The sequence below is a fragment of the Triticum aestivum genome, chromosome 1A, assembly GCF_018294505.1.
Source record: "Triticum aestivum cultivar Chinese Spring chromosome 1A, IWGSC CS RefSeq v2.1, whole genome shotgun sequence".
NCBI lineage: Eukaryota > Viridiplantae > Streptophyta > Magnoliopsida > Poales > Poaceae > Triticum > Triticum aestivum.
Window position 1 is genome coordinate 188,806,609 of NC_057794.1, and position 23,816 is coordinate 188,830,424.

General features: G+C 52.2%; 1 protein-coding gene and 1 long non-coding RNA gene across 2 annotated transcripts; both read right to left on the bottom strand.

The window, feature by feature from the left end:
* Window positions 1-4,070: 4,070 nt before the first annotated feature.
* LOC123111613 (uncharacterized) lies at window positions 4,071-5,346 on the bottom strand. Its single transcript, XR_006454605.1, has 3 exons — window positions 4,893-5,346; window positions 4,568-4,634; window positions 4,071-4,424 (listed from the first exon to the last, which is right to left on the bottom strand). It is a non-coding gene; the product is annotated as an uncharacterized lncRNA (long non-coding RNA).
* Window positions 5,347-16,774: 11,428 nt separating this feature from the next.
* LOC123042963 (uncharacterized) lies at window positions 16,775-17,371 on the bottom strand. The gene has a single exon (XM_044465302.1). The coding sequence runs from the start codon at window positions 17,369-17,371 to the stop codon at window positions 16,775-16,777; it is 597 nt and encodes a 198-aa protein (XP_044321237.1).
* Between the last annotated feature and the right edge of the window lie 6,445 nt (window positions 17,372-23,816).

The following is a 23,816-nucleotide window of genomic DNA, read 5'->3' on the forward strand; positions in this document are numbered from 1 at the left end:
CCTTCAACAAGAGATAATTTTTCTGTGCTAGATAAAGGAGTAGGTGCAGGCTTACAACTTTGCAAACCAGCCTTTTTTACCAAGTCTGTTGCATATTTTTCTTGAGAGAGGTGAAGACCATCCTTGTGTTGCTTTACCTCAATACCAAGAAAATAATGCAGATCTCCTAGATCCTTGAGGGCAAATTCTGTACTCAAATCTTTCAACAGTGCAGTTATAGCTTCATCAGATGAGCTTGTCACAATTATATCATCAACGTATATGAGAACAAATATGGATATACTTGATTTGTTATAAATAAACAATGAAGTGTCAGACTTTGAGGGAACAAAACCAAGTGCTTGCATCTTCTTACTGAGACGAGAATACCATGCTCTTGGTGCCTGCTTTAGTCCATACAATGCCTTGTCAAGTTTGCACACATGAAGTGATGCATGTGTGTTTACAAACCCAGGTGGTTGTTTCATGTAAACCTCTTCTTCCAGAACACCATGGAGGAACGCGTTCTGAACATCTAGCTGACGTAGACTCCATCCCCTGGACACAGCAATGGACAAAACAAGACGAATAGTAGCAGCCTTTACAACTGGACTAAACGTGTCCTCATAGTCAATACCATACCGTTGTTTAAAACCCTTTGCAACGAGTCTAGCTTTGTAACGGTCAATGGTTCCATCAGCTTTCCTTTTAATCCTAAAAACCCACTTGCAGTCAATAAGATTTTTACCTCATTGTGAAGGAACCAAGTGCCATGTTCTATTTTTCTTAAGTGCTATGATTTCATCATGCATTGCTTTTCTCCAATTTGCTTCACCCAAAGCTTCCTCAAGTGTATTGGGTTCTCCTGGTTCACCTGTAGAACATATCAGCCCATATTTTGTAATGTGTTTATAATCAACAGGTTTAATTACCCCTTGTTGTAGTCGCGTTCGACGTGGAGGAGTAGGAGCTGGTGCTTCTGTAGAGAGATCCGGCGCAGAGGATCCCAGGTCTGGATCGAACTGATCCTCACCTGATCCCGAGGAGGATCCGCGCGGGCCTCCAGAAACAGCAGCGTCACCAGGCGATGTCGAAGCGGGATCTTCTGTGGTCGTGGGTCGTGGTGTGGAAGCCAATATCACCGCAGAAGATCCGGGCCTGGAGGCGTCATCATGGCCCAATGATTGCCTGGGCCCCGGGCTGAGCAAATCTGCCCCCGCGTCCGCCTGACGAGTAGCGGCACGACGTGTGTACACACGCAGTTGGGCCTGACTCTGAACGCGGCCCGAGCCAGTACCGGACCGCCGCTCGTCAGGCACGGAGTCGCGCACACGAGGGGGAGCGCTGCCGCCCGCCAGGTTCTGGCGCGTGGCTGGTGCAAATTCGGCGGCGCGCCCGCCTGCTCCTGTTTCGTCTGGCGCGGCAGAATCACTGCCAGGCGCGGGATCCGAGGAAGATCTGCTGCCTGGCTGCAGCACCTGCGCTGATCCCGAGGTGGATATGTCCCCCGAGCCAGGACACATGAAATAAGGGTCTGCGGCGCCATTTTCTTCATTATTTTCTACGATTTTTGCATTGTTTTCTTCTGCATCATCACAAAGCTCATGGAGACCATTAGTAGGGTTAGTCAACATATGATCATCACAATTTGTAATACCCCGTTGATCATAGCCGGAGAGATGAGAGGGTAAAAGCAAGATTTCCTTGCGGAGTAGGGCACCGGCATTGGGATGAAGATCCGCAAAGGGAAATTTTGTCTCATCAAAAACAACATCACGTGAGATATATACCCTACCAGTGGAGATGTCAAGACACTTGACACCTTTGTGTTGGGCGCTATAGCCAAGAAAAGCACACCATTTTGAGCAAAACATGAGCTTGCGTTGATTGTAAGGCCGAAGATTTGGCCAACACGCACACCCAAAAACACGAAGAGAGGTGTAATCAGGTTTCGTGTGGAGGAGACGTTCCATAGGTGTTTCATTATTTATGACACGACTAAGAAGCATATTGATGATGTGAACAGCTGTTAGAAAGGCCTCATCCCAAAACTTGAGAGGCATGGAGGCTCCTGCGAGGAGGGCCAAGCCAACCTCAACAATGTGCCTATGCTTGCATTCGGCTGACCCGTTTTGTTGGTGAGCGTGTGGTCATGATACTTGGTGAGATATGCCTATATTTTGGAAGAAGGAATTGAGTTTCTCGTATTCCCCTCCCCAATCGGATTGGACAACAATGATCTTACTGTCAAACTTTCTTTCAACGAGTGCTTGAAAGTTGTGAAAAACTTGAAACACATCAGATCTTTTTTTGAGAAGATAGATCCATGAGAATTTGCTATAGTCATCGATAAAACTAACATAGTACGTGTGTCTACCAACAGAGGAGGGGGCCGGTCCCCACACATCAGAAAAGATCAATTGCAAGGGTTTAGTGGAGACACTAGTAGATATGGGATATGGTAATTCATGACTTTTAGCACACTGACATGAATCACAAATAGTTTCAACATTGCGCTCACCAACAAACGAGAGCTTATTTTTCCTAAGTAATTTTTCAACCAAAGAAAACGAGGCATGTCCTAAACGATCATGCCATCATGTGGACGAAAGCTTGATAGCACCACAAGCTTATTTATTGAATCTTCTAAACTCCGGAATCAACAGGTAGAGCCCTCGAACACATCTACCTCGATAGAGAACTTTCCTCGTGGCCTGATCCTTGATCAAAAAGAAGAAAGGATGAAATTCAAGAAAAACATGATTATCAATAGTAATTCTATGAACGAAGAGAAGATTCTTATGAGCACTAGGAACATGCAGGATTCTTTTGAGATGAATTTTACGACTAGGGGTATTAAAAATTGAGTGGCCAATGTGACTTATACCCATACCTTCACCACTGGCCATATGAATTTGATCTTTGCCACGATATTTCTCCTTCATGGTGACTTTCTCGAGTTCATTGGTGATGTGGTTGGTGGCACCACTGTCAACATACCAGTTTGTGTCAATTCCATAGGAGCCATCGGCCGCCGCAACAACTTTCTCTTCATCTTGTGAGGAGTCGCCGTCATCTTCTTCGTAGCGGTACCAACAGTCCTTTGCCGTATGGCCAGGCTTGCCGCAAATTTGGCAGCGAGGCAAGTCCGGACGGGACCGGTTGGAACCACCACTGCCACCACCACAGCGCCCTTTGGAGTTACCGGAGCGCCCGCCGCCGCGTGAATTGTTGGAGTAGTTGTTGGAGTAGCCACTTCCGCTGGAGCCGAACCTCCCCTTGCCACGGGAAGATGAACGCGAGCGAGAGCCACCACCGCGGCCTCTGGATGCAGAGTTGGCCGATGATTTGAAGCCACCACCGGGACCATGATATTGTGCCATGCGTTGATCAAAGTTACTGAGCATGGCAAAAAGTTCATCGAGAGTTACCGGAGTGACACGGGCATCTAGTGCAGAGACGAGGGGCTGATAGTCTTGGTCCAGCCTGTGGATGATGTAGGAGATCAACTCGTCGTCCTGGATGGGTTTTCCCGCCGCGGCGAGTTCATCGGCGAGACCCCTCATGGCGGCGAAGAAGGTGGCCACCGATTAATTGCCCTTCTGCGCATTGATCAGCACTGTCCGGATGTTGTTGACGCGGCTGAATGACTGTGACGAAAACATGTTCGCCAGTGCCACCCAAAGAGCGCGCGCCGTGGTGATCGTGGTCACCGTGATGAGCACTTCCTTGGAGAGGTGTTGGAGAAGATAGTCGAGGACCTGCTGATCCTCCTTCACCCAGAGCGGATGAAGGGGATTCGGCTCAGTGGTATCCTTGCCGGCGGCGTCCTTGGTGGTGAGGACTTTGGCCGGCTCCGTTGCCGTGCCATCAACATAGTGGAAGAGGCCGGCACCCCATAGATGTGGCATGATCTGAGTCCACCACAAAACATAGTTGCTGTGGGTTAGCTTCTCCGGGGCTCCACCGCCGAGGGCCGACTGGAAGGAGGCGGAGGAGGAAGACATGGTTGCGCGCACTTGATGGAGATGGATAAGCTAGGGTTTCTGGTGGAAGAAGGAGGCTCTGTATACCATGTGCGATGCGGTAAACGTCTTGGCTTTCCTGGCCAGACGTGTTGCGTGTTAAATAGCTGGGTTGCGAGCCCGAATACGCGTACAGGTTGTTGGGATACATCTCTTGGAGAGAAAGAATACTAGAGATAAGAAAGATAAAGATTACATAGTATTCTAGCTAACTAACTACTCCACGGGATGATCTTGTACTGGCGCAACTCCTTGACATACACGCAATATCTCATGTTTGACATGTAACTCAAGGGAGCGTTGTTTATCGTTCGGCTTCAGGCACTGGTATGTATTTCTTCAGTTTCTTGTAATGTCTGGAGTTGGTGTTTGTTATAACCAAGGGGTCCAGATTTTGAACTGGTGAGTTCTTTGTTCTCTCTGAAAGCAGAGGCTCGAGAATGAGAATGATGATCAAAAATATATCCCGACCTTTGCAAGCAAGTAGTTGAATAAAATAGGAGAGGATAAAAATACAACAGGGTTACAAATATTATGCCCCAAACATTGAGCTTTATGCCTACCGATTGGAATCTCTTGCCCCCAAACGTTGAGCTTCATGCCTACTGATTGGAATCTCTTGCCCAAAAACTGCAGCCACATAATGAACTATTGATGCAAAATCAAAGACGATAAAAAAACAGGATGCGTAAGATGCCAAATATATGTTTAAATTGACCAAAATAATAATGTGAATCCTGGAATGCAAATAAGATCGAAAACATTTAGGACTGAGATGGAAGATAAATCCCGTTGTAGGCACCCGAGTGGTCACAAATGTCGCATTGTATAGCCAGTGTTCCAGCCGATGCTAGTCGATGCCGCCGGCGGCATGGTGATAGAACTCACCCTACGTCTCGCGCCCGTCACCGTTATGGTCCTCTGGTGGATGCTATTTTCCAGGAAGATGGTGATTCTGCTGATTACTTCTTCCAAGAAAGATGACATGGAGGTACTGCGGAGCATGGTGAACCACATGATCCTGTTGGTGGTGATCTACATACATGCTGAACAAATCTCACGAGCGGTCATGAGAGCTGCCAGATGGTCGTCCAAGGCACAGAGTCATGGCATAGGAGAATAAATAGGTAGCCGGTCATTTACCTCGGCAGCCTGATGGTCGCCTGCCTCACCGTTTCCTTAATTATGGGCTGCATGCACCTAGTGCCGAGAGGAGAGGAAGGGACAAACCTGCATGTTGGAGGGTGGTCCTCTGTGTGACGTCCGCATAATTAAGCTACAGTAACCCTCTACAAATGATGTCACGTCACTATGATTACTGCCGTTAATCTCGCGTTGATTCAAACCTGATTCAAATTCAAATTTAGAATAAAGACAAATTATTATTTCTTCAAATGGTAAAACAAAAATGTTCGGTGGGTTGCAAATATTCACTAACAATTTTTCATGAAAGAATTAACATTCTTTTCAAAATATAAAATTTCCCCTGGATATTAAAACAGTCGACCAACAACACCTTTTTATCCCATTTAAATATAAACTCAAACTTAATAAATATTTTGAACCCAACTTAATTTTTGTGGAAGTGCAAAATAATGCATAGTAATTATATGGCAAGGTTTTACATTTTACAAAAGTATTTTAATACAAAAGAAAGTACAAAACATTAGCTAAATAATTAAATAGAAAAGGAAATGGAAAAAGTAGTAAAAGAAAAAAGGACCTAAGCTACTGGACCCCTGGCCCATTTAGCTAAAATAGGCCCAGCCCACCCCCACTTGTCCTCTTCCTCTCGTTACAGGAGACGGGAGACGGGGGGGGGGGGGGGGGGGGGGGGTGGCGGCCATCCCGCACCCCTCCCCGGCACCTACAAGTCTCCCCTCGCCCCTCCGGAACCCTAGCCCCCGTCTCGATCGTTCCCCCTCGATCCCCATCGTTCCCCTTCCTCTGTGGGCCAAATCGAGCTTGTGAGATCCCACAGTGACCGCTGACTCGTCGTTGTCACGACCACTGGCGTCTCCGGCGTGCGGGAGGGTGTTAAGGAGCTCCACCGCGCTCGACTTAATCGGTCCCGGGCGTCGCCTCAAGCCGAGGCACTGGGTTGCCGACGCCATCGCCGTCTTCTCCGTGCTCGGCCACCACGACCTTACTGTCGATCCGTTACCTCCGGTCCACCCCGGCCTCGTCGAACTCGCCTACGACCTCCGCTGTGAGCGCCTCTCCTCGTCCCCCCCCCCCGCTTTTCCGTTCGATTCCGCCGTCGATTGGGTTGTCGCGTGCTCGTCCACCATGGTTGATGCTTCCTGTAAGCTCAGTTCAGTATGTGCCCACGCACCCCTGCTTATGCTATTCCCATTTCCTTGTTGCGCGCCCCCGCCGCTAGTGCCGCCGCTGCACCCCCGCTCGTGCCCGCGCGTGCCCTTCCGGTCGCTGCTGCTGCGCTTTGCTGTTTCCTCTGCTCTCTGCTGCCGCTTCTTACTGCTGCTGCTTGCGGCCTCGCCCAGGGGCGCACCCTGTGCGGCCCTGCTCACCCCCGCATAGCCTCGCGCCGTCGCTGCCTTCCGCTACGCCCAGCGCTGCAGCCGTCCCGGGGAGCCGCTGCTAGCTTTGGCCGCCGGTGCTCCTCTGTGAGGCCGCGCGCGCGAGGCCGGCCAAAGCCGGTTGGCTCCCTGCCAATGGGGCTCGGCCCCCCTGTGTAATTAAGGTTAATCCCCTATTAGCCCCAAACCCCCCTGTTTAGATTATTAAGTTTAATTAATTTGTTAGTCTAGACCCTATGACATGTGGGCCCCGTTGTAAATTATAATAATAAGATAAATAAAAATGCCTAAGTCTATGACACGCGGGACCCATGCACTATTCACTGGTTGACCCAGTCAACAGTTGACTGTGCTGTTGACTTTGACCTGGCCCCACACGTCATTGACTGTGGCTGGCACATCACTAGGTGACAAAAGTATTTCACTGTTTATTATATAAATTTAATAATTCCATAATATTGTTTAAACTTCGAAAAATCATAGAAAATAAACCGTAGCTCGGATGAAAATACTTTGTACATGAAAGTTGCTCAGAACGACGAGACGAATCCGGATACGCAGCCCGTTCGTCCGCCACGCATCCCTAGCATAGCGAACACGCAACTTTCCCTCTCCAACTCATCTGTCCGAAAACGCGAAACCCCGGGGATATTTTTCCGGATGTTTCCCCCCTTCGCCGGTACCACCTCATACCGCGTTAGGGCACCCCTAGCACCGCGTATTATCATGTTATGCCTTGTGATGCTTTGATTGCACTATTATTTATTGTGTTCCCCTCCGCTACTTCTTTCCGGTAGACCCTAAGACCGCTGCCGGTACCCCTGTTGTCGACTATGGTGTTGATGACCTTTCTTGCCAGAGCAACCAGGCAAGCCCCCCCCTTGATCACCAGATATCGCCTACTCTCCTCTATACTGCTTGCATTAGAGTAGTGTAGCATGTTACTGCTTTCCGTTAATCCTATTCTGATGCATAGCCTGTCATTGTTGCTACAACTGTTGATACCTTACCCGCAATCCTAAATGCTTAGTATAGGATGCTAGTTTATCATCAGTGGCCCTACACTCTTGTCCGTCTGCCATGCTATACTACTGGGCCGTGATCACTTCGGGAGGTGATCACGGGCATATACTATATACTTTACATTGTTACATTACCGGTGATACTGTTCGGAGATGGGGCCTGAAGGGGCAGGTGGCTCCATCCAGGTAGTGGTGGGCCTGAGTTCCCGACGGCCCCCGATTGTTACTTTGAGGCGGAGCAACAGGGCAGGTTGAGACCACCTAGGAGAGAGGTGGGCATGGCCCTGGTCGTCGTTCGCGGTTATTTCAAGATAACACGTTTAACAAGATCTCATTATTTGATCTGAGTCTGGCCACTGGCCTATACGCACTAACCATCTACGCAGGGACAATTATGGGCACTCGACGTCGTGGTATCAGCCGAAGCCTTCGTGACGTCAGCGACTGAGCGGCGCGCACCGGGTTGGACCGCGTAACGCAACTTCCTTTGTAATGGAGGTTGCTAGGTCTGCTCTCCGGCCGCGTTCGCAACGTGCAGGTGTGCAAAGGTCGATGGGCCCAGACCCTTGCGCCATAGGATTTAGACCGGCGTGCTAACCTCTCTGTTGTGCCTAGATAGGGCTGCGACGTGTTGATCTTCCGAGGCCGGGCATGACCCAGGAAAGTGTGTCCGGCCAAATGGGATCGAGCGTGTTGGGTTATGTGGTGCACCCCTGTAGGGAAGTTGATCTATTCGAATAGTCGTGTCCCTCGGTAAAAGGATGACCCGAAGTTGTACCTTGACCTTATGACAACTAGAACTGGATACTTAATAAAACACACCCTTCCAAGTGCCAGATACAACCGGTGATCGCTCTCTCACAGGGCGACAAGGAGAGGATCATCGGTTAGTATTATGCTACACGATGCTACTTGGTGGACTTACCATCTACTCTCTTCTACATGCTGCAAGATGGAGGTGGCCAGAAGCGTAGTCTTCGACAGGACTAGCTATCCCCCTCTTATTTCGGCATTCTGCAGTTCAGTCCACATATGATAATCCTTTTCCATTTGATACCAATGCATACATATGTAGTGTAGCTCCTTGCTTGCGAGTACTTTGGATGAGTACTCACGGTTGCTTTTCTTCCCCTTTTCCCCCTTCCTATACCCGATTGCTGCGACCAGGCGTTGGAGTCCAGGAGCCAGACGCCACCGTTGATGACGACTACTACTACTCGGGAGGTGGCTACTACTACGTGCAGCCCGCTGACGACGACCAGGAGTAGTTTAGGAGGATCCCAGTCAGGAGGCCTGTGCCTCTTTCGATCTGTATCCCAGTTTGTGCTAGCCTTCTTAAGGCAAACTTGTTTAACTTATGTCTGTACTCAGATATTTTTGCTTCCATGGACTCGTCTATGATCGAGCTCTTTTATTCGAGCCCTCGAGGCCCCTGGCTTGTAATATGATGCTTGTATGACTTATTTTATTTGTAGAGTTGTGTTGTGATATCTTCCCGTGAGTCCCTGATCTTGATCGTACACGTTTGCGTGTATGATTAGTGTACGGTCAAATCGGGGGCGCCACACTCTGCCCACTTGCCTCAGTAGCCGACTGGTCGTCTGCTTCGCCGGTTTGTGTACATGCATCTAGTGATGTGAGAGAGGAAATGTCAAATATGTGTACATGCATCTAGCTCGTGGAACTTTTGGCGTCCCATGAAATTTGTGTGGGTTTGTGGCCTGCCACTGTTTTCCTTGGTCCTATCCTTCTCTCACTCTAGCAAATCAGCCACGATGACCCTTTTTTCCTCCGCTCCATACTCGATCCCTTTCTTTCCCAATTGCCAAATCCAGCCAGAAGGACCCCGTTTCTCCCCTTCTTTCTCCTCCTTGCCACCACAGTCCACAACTGTTCTGCCCCTCATGTCCCATCCACTCCCCCGATCTGGAGCAGCAGCAGTGCCACGAGCACCATGTCGTCGACCTGCTCGTCTCTTTCCGTCCTCTGGTCGCCCGAGCCAAGGCCGACGGCGAGCTGTAGGAGGTTCACGAGCCCATCGAGCAAGCGCTGGAGCGAGGAATCCACTGCTCCCATTCCTTTTCCTCACCTCGTCCATGGTCGCTGGCGGAAAAAAATTATATAAGACCAGGTCTCACGGTTAGCAGGTGAGACTCGCTTTGATGGATGACACGTGGCATTCACAAATCCCAAAGCATCTAATCTCTCCTTCCCCCCTGATTTCAAGTAGGGGTAGGGTAGATACTTTGTAATTTGTGAATGCCACGTGTCATCCATTAGGATGGGTCTCACGTGAGACCTGGTCTCATAGAATTCTTTTCCGTCACTGGCCGCTACACGCTCCAGCTGATCTCCTCCCTTTATCTGCATGATACTTGTGCGTGGACGGGTATGTAGTAATTCTCCCCACAGATAGACTCGGGTTCAGCTTGCTGAAAAAATCCCCCCTTATTTGTTTCCTTTCCTACCAGATTCAGATCGGTTCGACTCCTCTGCAGTACTGCTATAACTGCAGGGGTACTGTAGAAACAGGTATCCGCCGTCCATTTCAATCTCACGGCTCTCATTTTTCGGATTCAATTATGTTTTTATTAAATGGAGATTCTTTCTGCGGCAACGACGGCGCCAGGGCCGGCAACTCCCCGACGGCGAGCGGCCAGGTCGCCGGGGCGAAGGAAGCAGGTGGCGCGGCAAGGTCGACGGCAGTTCGGGTGCGCAGCCTGGGGAGGCCGTCATGCGGCGGGAGGCCGCCGAGGCAGGAAACGGGCATCCTGGCCTGAGAAAGACGAAGGCGTCGGGTGGTGTCCGTCGAGGTCAACATCGTCGGGTGGAGCAGCCTGGGAAGGCGGGTGCGGCAGGGCTGCTCAGCTGTTTCGTCGATGACGTAGGCAGGTGAGGCCAACAGACGGCATCCTGCCACGAATCCTAGTTAGGCCAGGACATTGCCGCGGCGCATGGAAGTCCTGCCGCCGCACCATCGACCGGGGAGGTAGCATGCTTGGCTGGAGAGACTAATCCTTGGCGGCGGAGAGTTCATCTGCTCGCTCCTCCCTACCTCTATCTCTCCACTCTCCGGCCAAGAGTTCAGTATGTGTGCGGCGAGCAGCGAGCTGGTTCGTTCTCCTTTTTTTCTTGACGGTAACGAGCTGTTTCTTATGGGCGTTGGATTGGCCAGGGACGGCTGATGTTGTTGCTACAGTACATGTGCAGTAACACTAGAACTGCAGAGGAGCCGAACCCGCTAGATCAGATCTAGCTACATGGAGGCCGTCAAGGCGTCAACATGTGTGGTGTGAACAAATCCACAACCGTTGTTTCCCCTCCCATCAGGTGTGATTCTTGTGCCTTTGCACTGAGTTTTACTCTACTGGGAGTTGACTAATTAATATGCGATGGACATATTGAGCTCATTTTTTTTTTGAGGAACCGGCAGGAGCACTGCCTTTTCATATAAGAAGGAGAATAAAGTTTATGTACAAGAGTGTTCCGGTTTTCCGAGAGAAACCGGACAAAAACCCGTAGAAACTAATCAACCGATACCGGCTGCTACCTGTGCTCGGCCAAAGGCCAAAGTCCTTTGCTTGATGTCGTCAAAGGCAATAGCTACTACCTCTAGGTGCGTGAGGCGAGTTCCATTGAAGATGCGGCGGTTTCGCTCCTTCCAGATGTTCCAGATGGTGTAAAGGAAGCGGCCGCTCCGCCTTCTTCCGTCGTCCTTGGGCAAATTGGTGGTGAACGAATCCCACCAGTCCGAAATCCCCATCGAAGGGGGCAACGTGGGCGTGGCCCCAGAATCCTCTCCCGTCCACACTTGGACGTGAGACCAAACTACGGCGGCAAACGGGCAGTCCTTACAGAGATGAGTGGCCGTCTCCGGTGCCCCAAGGCAAAGGGGGCAGCGAGGGTCGTGCGGCCAACCACGAACGGCTAGCATGTCGGCTGTGAGGATTTTTCTGTGGAGCACAAGCCAGGCGAAGAACTTGCATTTTGGCTCAGCGTGTGCCTCCCAAATCTTGGCTGGGGAAAACCTGGGATAGGATGCAGAGAACTGGGCCGCGTAGGCCGAAGCAGCAGAGTATATGCCATTTGGGGTCCACCGCCAAGTGATGGAGTCCTCCTGGTCCGGGTTCAACTCAACCTGAGAGATAGCTGATGCGAGGGCAATGAACTCCTGCAGATGGGTAGGCGATGAAAGACGGGCCACCGATCTGATCCAGTTCTCCTCCTGGAGCTCCTTCATCACAGTTCTCCTCTTCCTGGTGGCAATTTTGTACAGCTCCGGGAAGGCCTGGGACAGAGGGCCCCGTCCTGTCCAGTCGTCGTGCCAGAATAATGATTTTCTCCCATTGCCCAAGGAGATGGTGGTAGAAGCCCTGAAGAGCGCCATATCCGTCTCATCGCAGGGCACCGCAGAGCCCACCCATTGGCGGCCAGGATCAGTCCACATAAGCCAAGGCCAGCGCAGACGGAGCGCCCGACCAAATCTCTCGAGGTCAGTGATTCCCAGGCCCCCCATGGGCTTAGGCCGGCAGACAGTCTTCCAGTTGACCAGAGAATGTCCGCCAGACGCGTTTTCCGAGTCTTCCCCGCACCAGATGAAGTTACGAGTGATCTTACTAAGCTTCTGGATTGCCCAAGTGGGAAGCGAGAGCGTAGTGAGGTGATGATTTGCGATGGCGCACAATACGGACTTTGCAAGGGAGACCCTGCCCGGTCGCGCCAGGTTCTTCCCCTTCCAGCCCGGCAACCGGCCCATTGCCTTGTCTAGAAGAGGTTGGAGGTCAACCCTTCTGAGCCGCCTGGTATGTAGTGGGAGACCTAGGTATCGGTCGGGGAATGAGGCCAGCTTGGCCGGGAAGGCTGAGAGGATTGCCGGGAGATCGATGTCCTGGCAGCGAATGGGGAACACCTCGGTCTTGCTGACGTTTGTGACGAGGCCCGATGCATCCCCAAAACAGGCAAGGATCCTAGCGATGGCGTCGATCTCTTCTTTGACCGGGTTAGCAAAGATGCCCGCATCGTCTGCATAGAGAGAAACCCTGCAGGAGGCCGTCCGCGCCCTGATGGGCTTGAGGATCCCGGCCTGGGAAGCCGCCCGAAACATAAGTTGCAGAGGATCGATGGCCAGAATGAAGAGCATAGGTGACACCGGGTCGCCCTGGCGAAGGCCTTTTCTATGTACGAATGGGGTTCCCGGCTCCCCATTTAACAGCACCCTAGAGGAAGATGAAGCGAGGGTCATGCAGATCCATTCCCGCCAGCGCTGCCCAAATCCCAACTGTTGCAGCACCTCCAGGAGGTAAGCCCAACCCACAGAGTCGAAAGCCTTGGAGATGTCGAGCTTGAGGAAAAGGCCTGGCGTTGAAGAGCGGTGCAATTCTTTGATCAAGTTTTGCACGTGTAGGAAATTATCGTGGATGCACCGTTTCTGCACAAAGGCACTCTAGCACTTGGAAACCAACGACGGAAGAAGAGGGGCTAGTCGGTTAGCCAACAGCTTGGAGAAGATCTTGGAGATGCTGTGTATTAAACTGATTGGGCGGTAGTCGCCAATCGAGGATGCGCCGGCTTTTTTCGGGAGCAGAATAATGTTGGCAGAATTGATCAGGCCAGCGCAGTCGCCTCTTAGGTTCGCGAGCTGCATCACCACAGCCACGACATCCACTTTGATGATCTCCCAGCATGATTTGAAGAAGGCGCCGATGAAACCATCAGGGCCCGGGGCCTTGACCGAAGGTAAGGAGAATACCACCTCCTTAATCTCCGCCTCGTCGAATGGAGCGTCCAGAGCCGATAGGTCGTGGCGCTGCATCCCGATGTTCTCCCAGACAATGGACTTGGTGCGCAGGGCAGGCGTGCTGATGTTAGCCTGGAAGTGGTCCAGAAGGGCCCGTTCCTTGTCCTGTCTAGTAATTGCCAGCCCCGAGGTGGTGGTGATTGTCTGGATGAAGTTCTTACGCCTTCGTCCGTTCGCTCGAGCATGGAAAAGCTTTGTGGTGGCATCCCCCGATCGGATCCAGTTGAGCCAAGAACGTTGTCTCAGCTTGATTTTCTGAATGGCGAGGAGCCCCAGGTATGAGGCATTAAGTTGTTTACGCAATTCCCTCTCCAAGTCCGAGAGCGGTCTTCCCTCCTCAGCAACATCCAGGCGCCAGATGATCTCCTTGGCAACTGCGATCTGGGAGCCAAGCATCCCGACCTTTTCCTTTTGCCACTTGCGCAGGGCCTTCACGGTCCGACAGAGCTTGATATGAATCTTGCGGATGGCATCCCGGGCCTGAACAGGTTTGCTCCATGCCAAGGCAACGGTGTCCTTGAAGCCCGGGAGACGAAGCCAGAATTCCTCGAATTTAAAGGAAGGCTTTCTTAAGTCGTCGACGCACCCCTGAAGATATAATGGAGCATGATCCAAGCAAGCTGTGGTGATAGCCTGAAGGTGCGCATTGGGAAAGAGCATGTCCAAATCGTCAGAGTGGAACACGTGGTCAATCTTGGTAAGGACCGGGTTGGCCTACGCATTTGACCAGGTGAAACGGCGCCCGCCTAGGTGAAGCTCCTTTAGCTGCAAGAAATCAAGAGCCCCACGGAACTTGCCCACCAGGCGGCGGTTGATGTTGGTGTTGCTCTTATCCACCGCTTTAGTGATGAGGTTGAAATCCCCCAGAAGGAGCCACTCGCTTCTGGCCATGGTCTTGAGAGTCCTCAGCTCCTCAATGAAGGCCAACTTGTCTTGCTCGCCCTGCGGGCCATAGATGCCCGTGATTGTCCACGAAGCGCGCTCGTTAAGCATGGTGACGGTGGCGGAGATGGAGCCCGGAGTTGCATGGAAGTCGGATAGGGTGAAGAAGCGATCCGACGCGGCCAGAATCAAGCCCCCGCGGGTGTCGTCGGCCGGGAGGATATAACAGTTTGCGACGAAACACGGGCCAAGCATCTCGCAGATGGTGGCGTCATCAACGGCCTGGAGTTTTGTCTCTTGGAGGCAGACAATGGATGCATGGGAGTCTCGGACTATGTCCCGAACGGCATCCCGGCGGGCACGCGAGTTCAGGCCTCGAACGTTCCAACAGATGATGTTGACATTAGGTTGTGCCATTAAGGAAACTTTGAGTGATCACGGCAGGAGCAGCTTCTCAAAGCCGAGTAGTCGGTAGATGGACGGTTGACGCAAACACACATGTTGTAGAAGATAGCAGACGAACATGAAGCACCCCAAGGGTGAGACGATAGGCGACCTCGAGCCGCGGTGATGCGCAGCATCTGGAGACTAAAACGGAAAGCAGTAAGCAGAAGGCGGTACATCTTGGGACGGAAGACCTCCCAGTCCGAGCGTCGGACGCAAGGGCCACTAGAACTACTAGGACACCTACACATCAGCAACTTGAGTCTCCACGGTTGCTTTCTTGCCCTTCTTCAGCTTCTTTTGTGTGAGGTTCTTGGCATGTGAAACAAGCCCCGCAATCGCCTGGACCACGGGAGCGGCTAGCGGAGTGGCGAACATGTCTAGGTACGCTTGCTTGGCCTTGTCGTCATAGCCGACGGATGGATCAAGGACACCGCAGACCCTAGCAATGATCTCTTGGACCGCGTCCGAGCCGGCGCCCGGCGGGAGCAGAGCCTTCTTCTTGTCAAGGCGGGCGCTGCAACGAGTAACCGCTACAGCAGCCTTGGCCTTGCGTGGAGCTGGAGTGGGCAGCAGCGAAGCGTCGGCGCAGTTGGCGATGGAGTCGAGGAACGTGTCCAGAGTAGCTGGAGGAAGCGGTCCGTCTTCAGGCGCTGCCACGACGGCCAGCGCAGCGGGATCATCGGCGAGCAACTCAGCGTGCGCGTCGCCGGGCAGCAGAACAATAGCAGCAGACGACCCATTGAAGGTAACCGGGCGAGCCACCACAGGCCCAACAGGGAGCAACCCAACCGCCAAGTCATCAGGTGGCAGCACGTTTTCATGCGCCAAGTCAGCACATGGCAACACACTTACATGCACGGGCCCTAGGCCACCTCCATGCACGGGCTCCAGGCCATCAACAAACACGTTTACATGCACGGGCCCTAGGCCAACTCCATGCACGGGCTCCAGGCCATCTTCAGGTAGCACGACAGCAGCCGCGGGCTCCAGGCCAGCATCAGGTAGCAGAACAGGTCCATGCACCTCCAGGCCAGCAACAGGCACGGGCAGAGGCGAGGCGGTCGAGCTCAGGGAGTCCACCGTAGGGGACGGCAGCGGCGCAACAAAAGCAGTAGGAAGTGCGGCAGTCGTGGGAACCAGCCCGGTGATGGGATGGGCATGCTGAGGCATGTCCGTGGCCGGGACGGACCATGCTTCATTCGTGGCCTCGCCCGAGCCGAGCCGAGCCGAGTCGAGCGCCAGCCCCGCCAGGCCGACAACGAGGGGGAGAACCGCATCCCTGTCTGCCTGAACGCCATCCCTGTCTGCCTGAACGCCTCCATGCACCGCCTGCGGGGGTGGGCTGACGGCGGGTGCCGACGAGCACAACTTGGAGAAGAGCACCTCCGCCTTGTCGACGAGCCCGACAAGCGTACGACGCATGGCAGAGAATTCAGAACGCAGCGGAGCGAGTGCCGCCTCGAGCGCCAAAGCCATCTCGTCCCGGAGCGCCCGAGCTTGTCCTCCAAACTGCAGCCCGCCGTCGGAGGCCGCCGGGCGAAGCTGACAGAAGGCACCCGAGCCCAACCCCGGCGCCAAAGAGACCGGTGCCGCAACGGCAGTAGACCCCGCCCGGCGTCGTCCGTGTCGTCCGTCCGCCCCGTCCCGACGACGTGGGGAACGGGTGCGCTCTCTGTGCACCTCCATGCGGGCCTCCCTAGCATGGCCATCGCGCCCGCGCCCATCTCTTCCGCCGCCCCCATGGCAGTCATCGTCGAAGTCGTCGCCGTCGTCGCGGCGCCGGTGCAGCTGGCGTGGGTGGTCGTCGGTCCCCTGGCCACGGCGGCGAGGCGTGGCGGCCCGTGAGGGGATGATGGGAGCAGGCGTGGTCAGCATCGCCCCGAGCGGAGGGGGAACGCCGTCGACAGAACCTCGGTTCCACACCAGGTCCAACCAAGGCGGGCTGAACGGGGCGGCGCGGCTGTCGGTGATGTAGCAGTCCAGCGGGGCGTTTGCATGGTCTTCCACCGCATCCAGATGGACCAGCACGCGGAAGGTGGCGCCTCTCTTGCAACCGGACGACCTGGCTTCGTTGGCGAACACCTACAGACCGACGGACGGCCTCGTGGTGAAGGTGAGCCAAATGATCTTCGGGATCAGGTTTGGGTCCGCCGTCCACGCCCAGAGGTCGAGCGTCTCTGAGTTTGTCCTGAGCGCGGAGTGGTCTTCAAGACGGTCGAGGGAGCAACGCCGGCCGATGATGCGTTCGGCAACGAACGGGGTCCAGGCGTAGTCCAGCACGTTCTCCAGGCAGAGGCGCACTTTGTAGTTGAGAGCCGCGCCAAGCGCCCGCTCCAGCGGCCGCCAGGGGCGGATGTGGACGATGCCACCGCCGGCGCGCACCCGCCCCGCAGCGAGGGCCTCGTCACAGTGCGCCTTGTGATTGAACTTGACGAGGAACTCAACGAGGTGGTACGGAGTGACGGCCACATCCGCGTGGCTCAAACGGAACTGCTTCCGGATGGCTCGGTCGACGTCAAGCGCCTCAAGGCGCCGTGGCGAGTTGACTGACCAGGCGATGGCGGCAGTCTGCTCCCAGTCGAGCATGTCACGGTCCATGTCGAAGGAGGACGGGATGATGCAGGAGTCCTCCTCCGGGCGAGCGTCCGGCGCCCCAATACCAGCAGAGGCGCGGGCCATCGCGGGCTGGCGTGGTGGAGGAAGGGCCGACGCGGGAGGAGCGGCAACGATGGCGGCCTAGGAACTCGCGCCCGGCGAAGTTGGCGATGAACGAGGGCGAGCAGCCGTGGAAGGGGGGAGCCTGGGTGGGGGAGGCCTTGGCTTGGAGCGCAGCGGGCACTTGCGCTCGGTATGACCGGAGAGCTTGCAGGACAGGCAGCGGATTGGATCTCTGCAAGCGACGGAGCGGTGGTGCTGCGGAGCAAGGCAACGAGAGCAGAGGCCCTCCGTGCGCCTTTTGAAGTGGAGCTGGCTCGCCCGACGCTGCGCCTCGAGGTGGAGAGCCGCGGGATGGGCAGGGGATGCAGCAGGCCGGCTTGAAGGCGCGTCCCGTCGAGGGCGGCGCGGGCGGCGCGCAGCAGTCCATCCGGCCTCCTCCCGAGGCGAGGATGGGACATCGTCCGGCGTGCGTGGACAGCCTGGAGGCACGAAGACGGCTTGGTCAGAGCCGGGCGGGATGATAATGGCTGAGCGGAGGCGAGAGGCCGCATTGAAGGCGCCGGTCGCCATAGCTGCCGATGGACGCGAGGACACCTCGCCTTGATTGCGCTCGGCGCCTTGAATGCAGGCCGAGGGGGCCAGAGCGCCATCAAGGCCCGGGAGGGGGGGCAGCGAATCCGGCACCAGTTCGCCCGGATCCCCGGGCAGACGCGACAGCCGCGAAGCGAAGGGAGACGTAGGCATGGCCGCAGCGGCCGGATCCGACGCGGAGGCAGCAGACGTAGGCCGGGGGGGCTGGCTCAGATCCGGAGCCGAAACCAGCGCAGAAGACCGCAGACGCAGTCGCTGCTCCTCGGAGAAGAACCACGGGGCCCCAGGAGCGAGGCGGACCGGCCTGAATGGAGGGGGAGGCAACGGGGCGGCCAGTGGCGGACGGGGCGCCGGCGAGGCGGCCGCGCCCAAGGACGGGGCCGAGGGGAGCGTGGGGCTTCCCAACTGTGTCATTTTTATTGAGCTCATTTTTGGTTCTTGGCTGATTCACTTTTTTCTACACAAGACAATGTTAAAGCACTTAAGTGAAACATTGAAGAAATTGTTATCTGAATCAACGCACAAGCATTTAGTTGTACCCATATATGTTCTCTGAATAAAAACTTATCTGATACTCCTACTTCACAAACCATTGGTATTAAATTTCATCAACGACATTTTCAGCTAATAGTTTCAGTCTTGGTTTCAGAAATTTAACTGTGTGCCATGGCCAGGGCCTGGGTTCAGAATTTTTTAATGCAACTATGATTCCCTGGTCCTGCTACCGGACGACGAGGGGGGGGAGAACGCCACACTGCGCAACGCTCGGTCAGAGAGGCTGAGACTGCATTTTCCTCTTTTGTAAGAATCCACGAGCACTGATGAACACCATTCGGCTGGCTCGGGGTACCCTTGAATCGAAAAAAAAGCATAGCTGACCAGTGTTTCAGGCTCGGAGAGCACGCGAACACAAACATGTTGCTGCTGGCCTTATTTTGAACGGCACACGGACATACATAATTTATTATTCTTTGGCTGGGCTACTACCAAACTGGAATGTTATGAACATCCATCGAACGCTACCTATACCTGTATGATGCTTAGTATGAGTATAAAAGTGTAGGCGTAGCTAGTTACGTTGAACACACATGCAACTCAACTAGTGAGATCTCAGGTTTTTTTTTTGCCGGAGTCAGATCTTAGTTGAGATAACAATAAGGCTGGATTTAACGGACGCGGTGTTCTCACTCCTAGGTGCATATGCACCCATTGTCTAAATACACATTTTGAAAAGTTGGAAATTCGGAACAAAAATCCCACAGATATATCCGGACATTCTATGTGCATGCACAAAGTTTCGGTGAAAAACGATGTTTTTTGTGGCTTGTATAAAAAAGATAAAGAAATGCAAAATGAATAGTTGTAATGAAGCATCAGAAAATGTCTTTTTTACACAAGCCATAAAAAACCTCGTTTTTCACCAAAAACTTTGTGCACGCACATAAAATATCCGAGTATACACAAGGAATTTTTGTTCGGAATTTTTTAACTTTTCAAAATGTGTATTTAGACAGTGGATGCATATGCACCTAGGAGCCATTGTCAATTTCCGTGGATTTAACCCACTATACTCTACTTTTGAAACAACTATTCTAAACTGTGGAGAGAGTCGTTTTTTACTTATATAATAAGTGTTTTTTACAACTAGAAATTTTTGATGTAATAAGCTCCAAAATGAATATTCTTTTGTACGAATAATTGGATTACCAGTGTTTAGATCCTGACTCACCACTCTTAACACTGACCATTGACCATGGTTAGCTAAAGTGAAAATACCAAACCCTCCTAAAATATGACCCCAATCTTCGACGTCTAATGCACACAATTGTCTTAAGAACCGTCATGCCTACGTTCTAAACCGCCGCCGTGGCAAAAAACTTTTTAATTTTTTTGGAAGATGAAATTGAGAAACTTTTTTTGGTAGATGAAAGTGAGACCTATTTTTTCTTTTGAGAAATGTTTTTATCCAAACGGACGCAGTTGGATAAAATGGACCACCCCATTGGAGTTGCTCTTAAAAAATTAAAGTGTGAGCGAATTTTGAATTTTTTTTGAACAAAAGGTATCTAGAATTCTCAAAAATTAAAAATCGGGTACATATGTTTGGAAGGACCGTGTCAAACTTTACATGCCACGAGTTCTAAAGTTAAGGGGTACCGTAGTGCAATGTTTTTGAGAAACAAGTTACTTTTTTTTGAGACAAGAAAAACAAGTCACTAATCGCAACAGTACGACCTCATGGAAAAAGGCTACACCTAGACGTGTGAGTACGCTGCACAGAGGATGGGGATGGGTGGTTCGTGGGTGAAGGATTTTTTTTTTCGAAAGGGAGGCATAAGATTTGTCTCATCTATTAAATAAGGAGAGAATAGAGTTTTGAGAATTACAACACACCCACACTTTCGGCATGACAATTACTCGCCCAGAAAAATATTCCCTAATTTCTTTGCGCCCGCGGCCATCCAAAGCTTGGCCTCATCGACGATGGCAGTGAGAAGGATGGTCGGTGGTGCACTTTTGTGGCGGAACACCCGAGCATTTCTTTCATTCCAAATGGTCCACGAGACGAGCATGGTGAGGGAGGCCATCGCTTGCCGGTTAGGGTTGCGGTTGTCGGTTCTCTTGTCCCACCACTGGTAGACGGAGTCGTCCATGAGCCACTCGGATGTATCCATGTGCGCAAGACCTAACTTCTCAATAAGAGACTTCCATAGTCGAATCGTGTAGAGGCACTTGAAGAAAAGGTGGGCTCCCGATTCTTGCTCCCTATTGCAAAGCTTGCAAAGGCCACAATTTGGCCAACCTCGACGTTCCAAGCGATCGGCGGTTCAAATTCTATCTTGCAACGCCAACCAAGCAAAAAAACTTAACCTTTGGAGGTGCCCATGCCTTCCAAACCATGCGATCCAAGGGGGAGAGAGTCATGCCTAGGAATTGAGCCTTGTATGCAGTGGCCGCCGTGTAGGTCCAATCATTCGCATGCTTCCAAACGATGACGTCTTCAGTTTGCTCATGAAGGTGGACGTCATTAATGAGCATCCAAAGAGTGAAGAACTCCCTAATGTGGGCGATGGAGACAACCGTGTCCGTGTCATGATTGATCTTGAAGATCCAAGCATTCCCCGCGAGGGCCTCACGGACCTTCCAATTCTTTCTTCTCGAGGCCGCAAACAAGAGTGACGCGATATCCTTGGGTTTGCGACCAAGAAGCCACGGGGAGCCCCAAAAAGGTGTTTTGGCGCCATCCCCTACAGTGATAGTCGTAGAGGCATAGGAAAACTCGAGGTCCTCCTCCGTGCACGGGTTTCCAAGGCCAACCCATAATCTGCGGGGCTCAGTCCATTCATACCATAGCCATCGGAGCCGCAAAGCACGTGCAAACTTGTCGGTGTCGAGCACCCCGAGGCCACCATATTCTTTTGGTCTACAAACCACCTTCCAGTTGACCTTACATTTGGCTCCCATTGTCTTGTCTGTAACACCCCGGATGTAATTTACTTTATTTGTATTCCAACTCTTGTCGTTTCCGGCACTAAGTTATTTTATTTCATCGTTGTCGGGTTTTTGTCTCCGAGTGTTTTGTCTTTGTCATGCGTCTCATATCATGTCATCATGTGCATTGCATTTGCATACGTGTTCGTCTCATGCATCCGAGCATTTTCCCTGTTGTCCGTTTGCATTCCGGCGCTCCTATGTCCTCCGGTGTCCCTTTCTACCTCTTTTCATGTGTGGGCGTTAAACGTTTTTGGATTGGACCGATACTTGCCAAGCGGCCTTGGTTTACTACCGGTAGACCGCATGTCAAGTTTCGTGCCATTTGGACTTCGTTTGATACTCCAACGGTTAACCGAGGGACCGAAAAGGCTTCATGTGTGTTGCAGCCCAACACCCCTCCAAACTGACCCAAAACCCACCTAAACCCTCTCTATCATCTAGAGCGTTCGATCACAATCGCGTGGCCGCAAATCGCACCTCATTTGGAGCTTCCTAACTCCTACCTATAAAACTATGTCTCCCCCGAAATTTTCGGGTCTTCCCTACCCTAAACCTTGCTCCTCTCCCTCTCGCCGCGCCGGACACGTCCGGTCCGGCCGGACGAAACCGCCGCCGCCACCCGCAGCCAACCGGGGGCCGCCACCCGTCCCACGCCGGCCCTCCTCCGCCGCCAGCCCGCGAGGCTCAGGGAGGACCCTCGCGCGTCGCCTCCCGGGCCGAGACCCCGCGCGCCCGCGCCGCCTTCTTCCAACCCTCCGGCGCCCGGCGCTGCCATCGACCTCGTCGGCCGTCGCCGACGTGCCTCGCCGCTGGCAACCTCGGCGCCCGCGCCCCTTGCGCCCGAGGCCGGTCACCGCGCCACCGCCCACGCCGTCCTCCGGTGAGCCCTCGACTCCCTCCAGCGAGCTCTCCCCAAGACCGACAAGTCCCGCTCCGGCAAGCTACATTAACTCCGGCGAACAGTTGAACGGCAGCGAACCTCGTAATCCACGCCAGATCCAGATCTGAGCATCTCGGGGTTGACTTTTTCGTCCCTAACCCTAAATTTTATGCATACTTTGACATGCCATAACTTTGCATCCGTAACTCCGATTCGTGCGTGTAGCATATCAAAATGTTTGTCTCGACGAGTACATCATTTTATCTCTTTGCAAATTTTCATTTGATCTCATCTTGATGCCCGAAATGCTGTTGGAAGAGGGCTATGTGAGGAATATTTCAGATCTGTTTCAGCAAATGGTCTTTTGTCATTTTTGCCATGATTAATGTGTGCATGCTATGATCCTGAGCTCTACATGTGTTTTGTTAAATGTCATGCCATCTTTACAGGGGTGTATGCCATGTATTTTTGTGATCTTCGTGGTGACTAGCACCAGCATGCAAAGTAGCTTACTCAATGATGTTGATTTCAGGGACTTAAAATTTCACTAAGTCATTGTCCTACTGTAATTTTTATGCCATATGTTCATGTTGTTTCCTAGTGATCCGTGCCTCTTTTGAGGATGATCAGTAAGGATGTTTTGTTAATATTGTGGTGCTCTTTCTATCCATGTCTTTGTTTGCAATTATGGAGCATCCTACCTTGAGTCAATCAAACTCTACTTTTGCTATAAAATTTTCCTAGCAGATTGTTAACATGTTTATCGATTTTGCTGAGGGTGTTGCTATTGATCCGTGCATGCTATGTTGTTGTTCCTGCCATGTCTAGCTTCTATTTCATGTCTTCTTGATGAGTGCATGCTTAGTTTGTCATGCAATTTCTCGTAGTGAGTGCATCGAGCTCGTAAACATGTCTACTTGTTAATCTGTTTTGCATGCTCCAGTTTTTCACTAAGTCTGAATCTGTTTATATTTTTGCTATGTTCACATGCTTGCAATTGTATTTTCTGATCCCTTTTGACTCAAGGTCACTAAGGGACTTTTGTTATATGCTTTGAGTAGCTTCATGCCATGCCTTGCTTTGTCATGATATGCTCCTGTAGCATATAGTTATCATGCTCTAAAGATTGCTTCCTGGTGATAAATTCCTGATTTGTTATTTCACCAAGTCTGAAACCAGTAATTTTTTGCTTTTTTGCCATGCTTGTTTGAACCTGTTAATGAGTGAATTAGCCGTAGCTCAGTGTTCATCTTTTGTCAAGCATCATGAGTGGATCCCTGCCATGTATTTGTTTGCCATGTTTGAGTGTTGTAGCATATTTATCTTGATGCATTTAGATGGCTACTTGCTGTTTATTGCAGACCGGTGCCATATTTGTTTTGCTTGTCATTTCCAAACCGTGCATCCGATTCCGATGATCTTTATATCGATTTCAACCGAAATCGCCTCACCTTTCCAGTGGCACTCTTGGATTTCCAAGTTGAGGCCAGGTTCAATCTT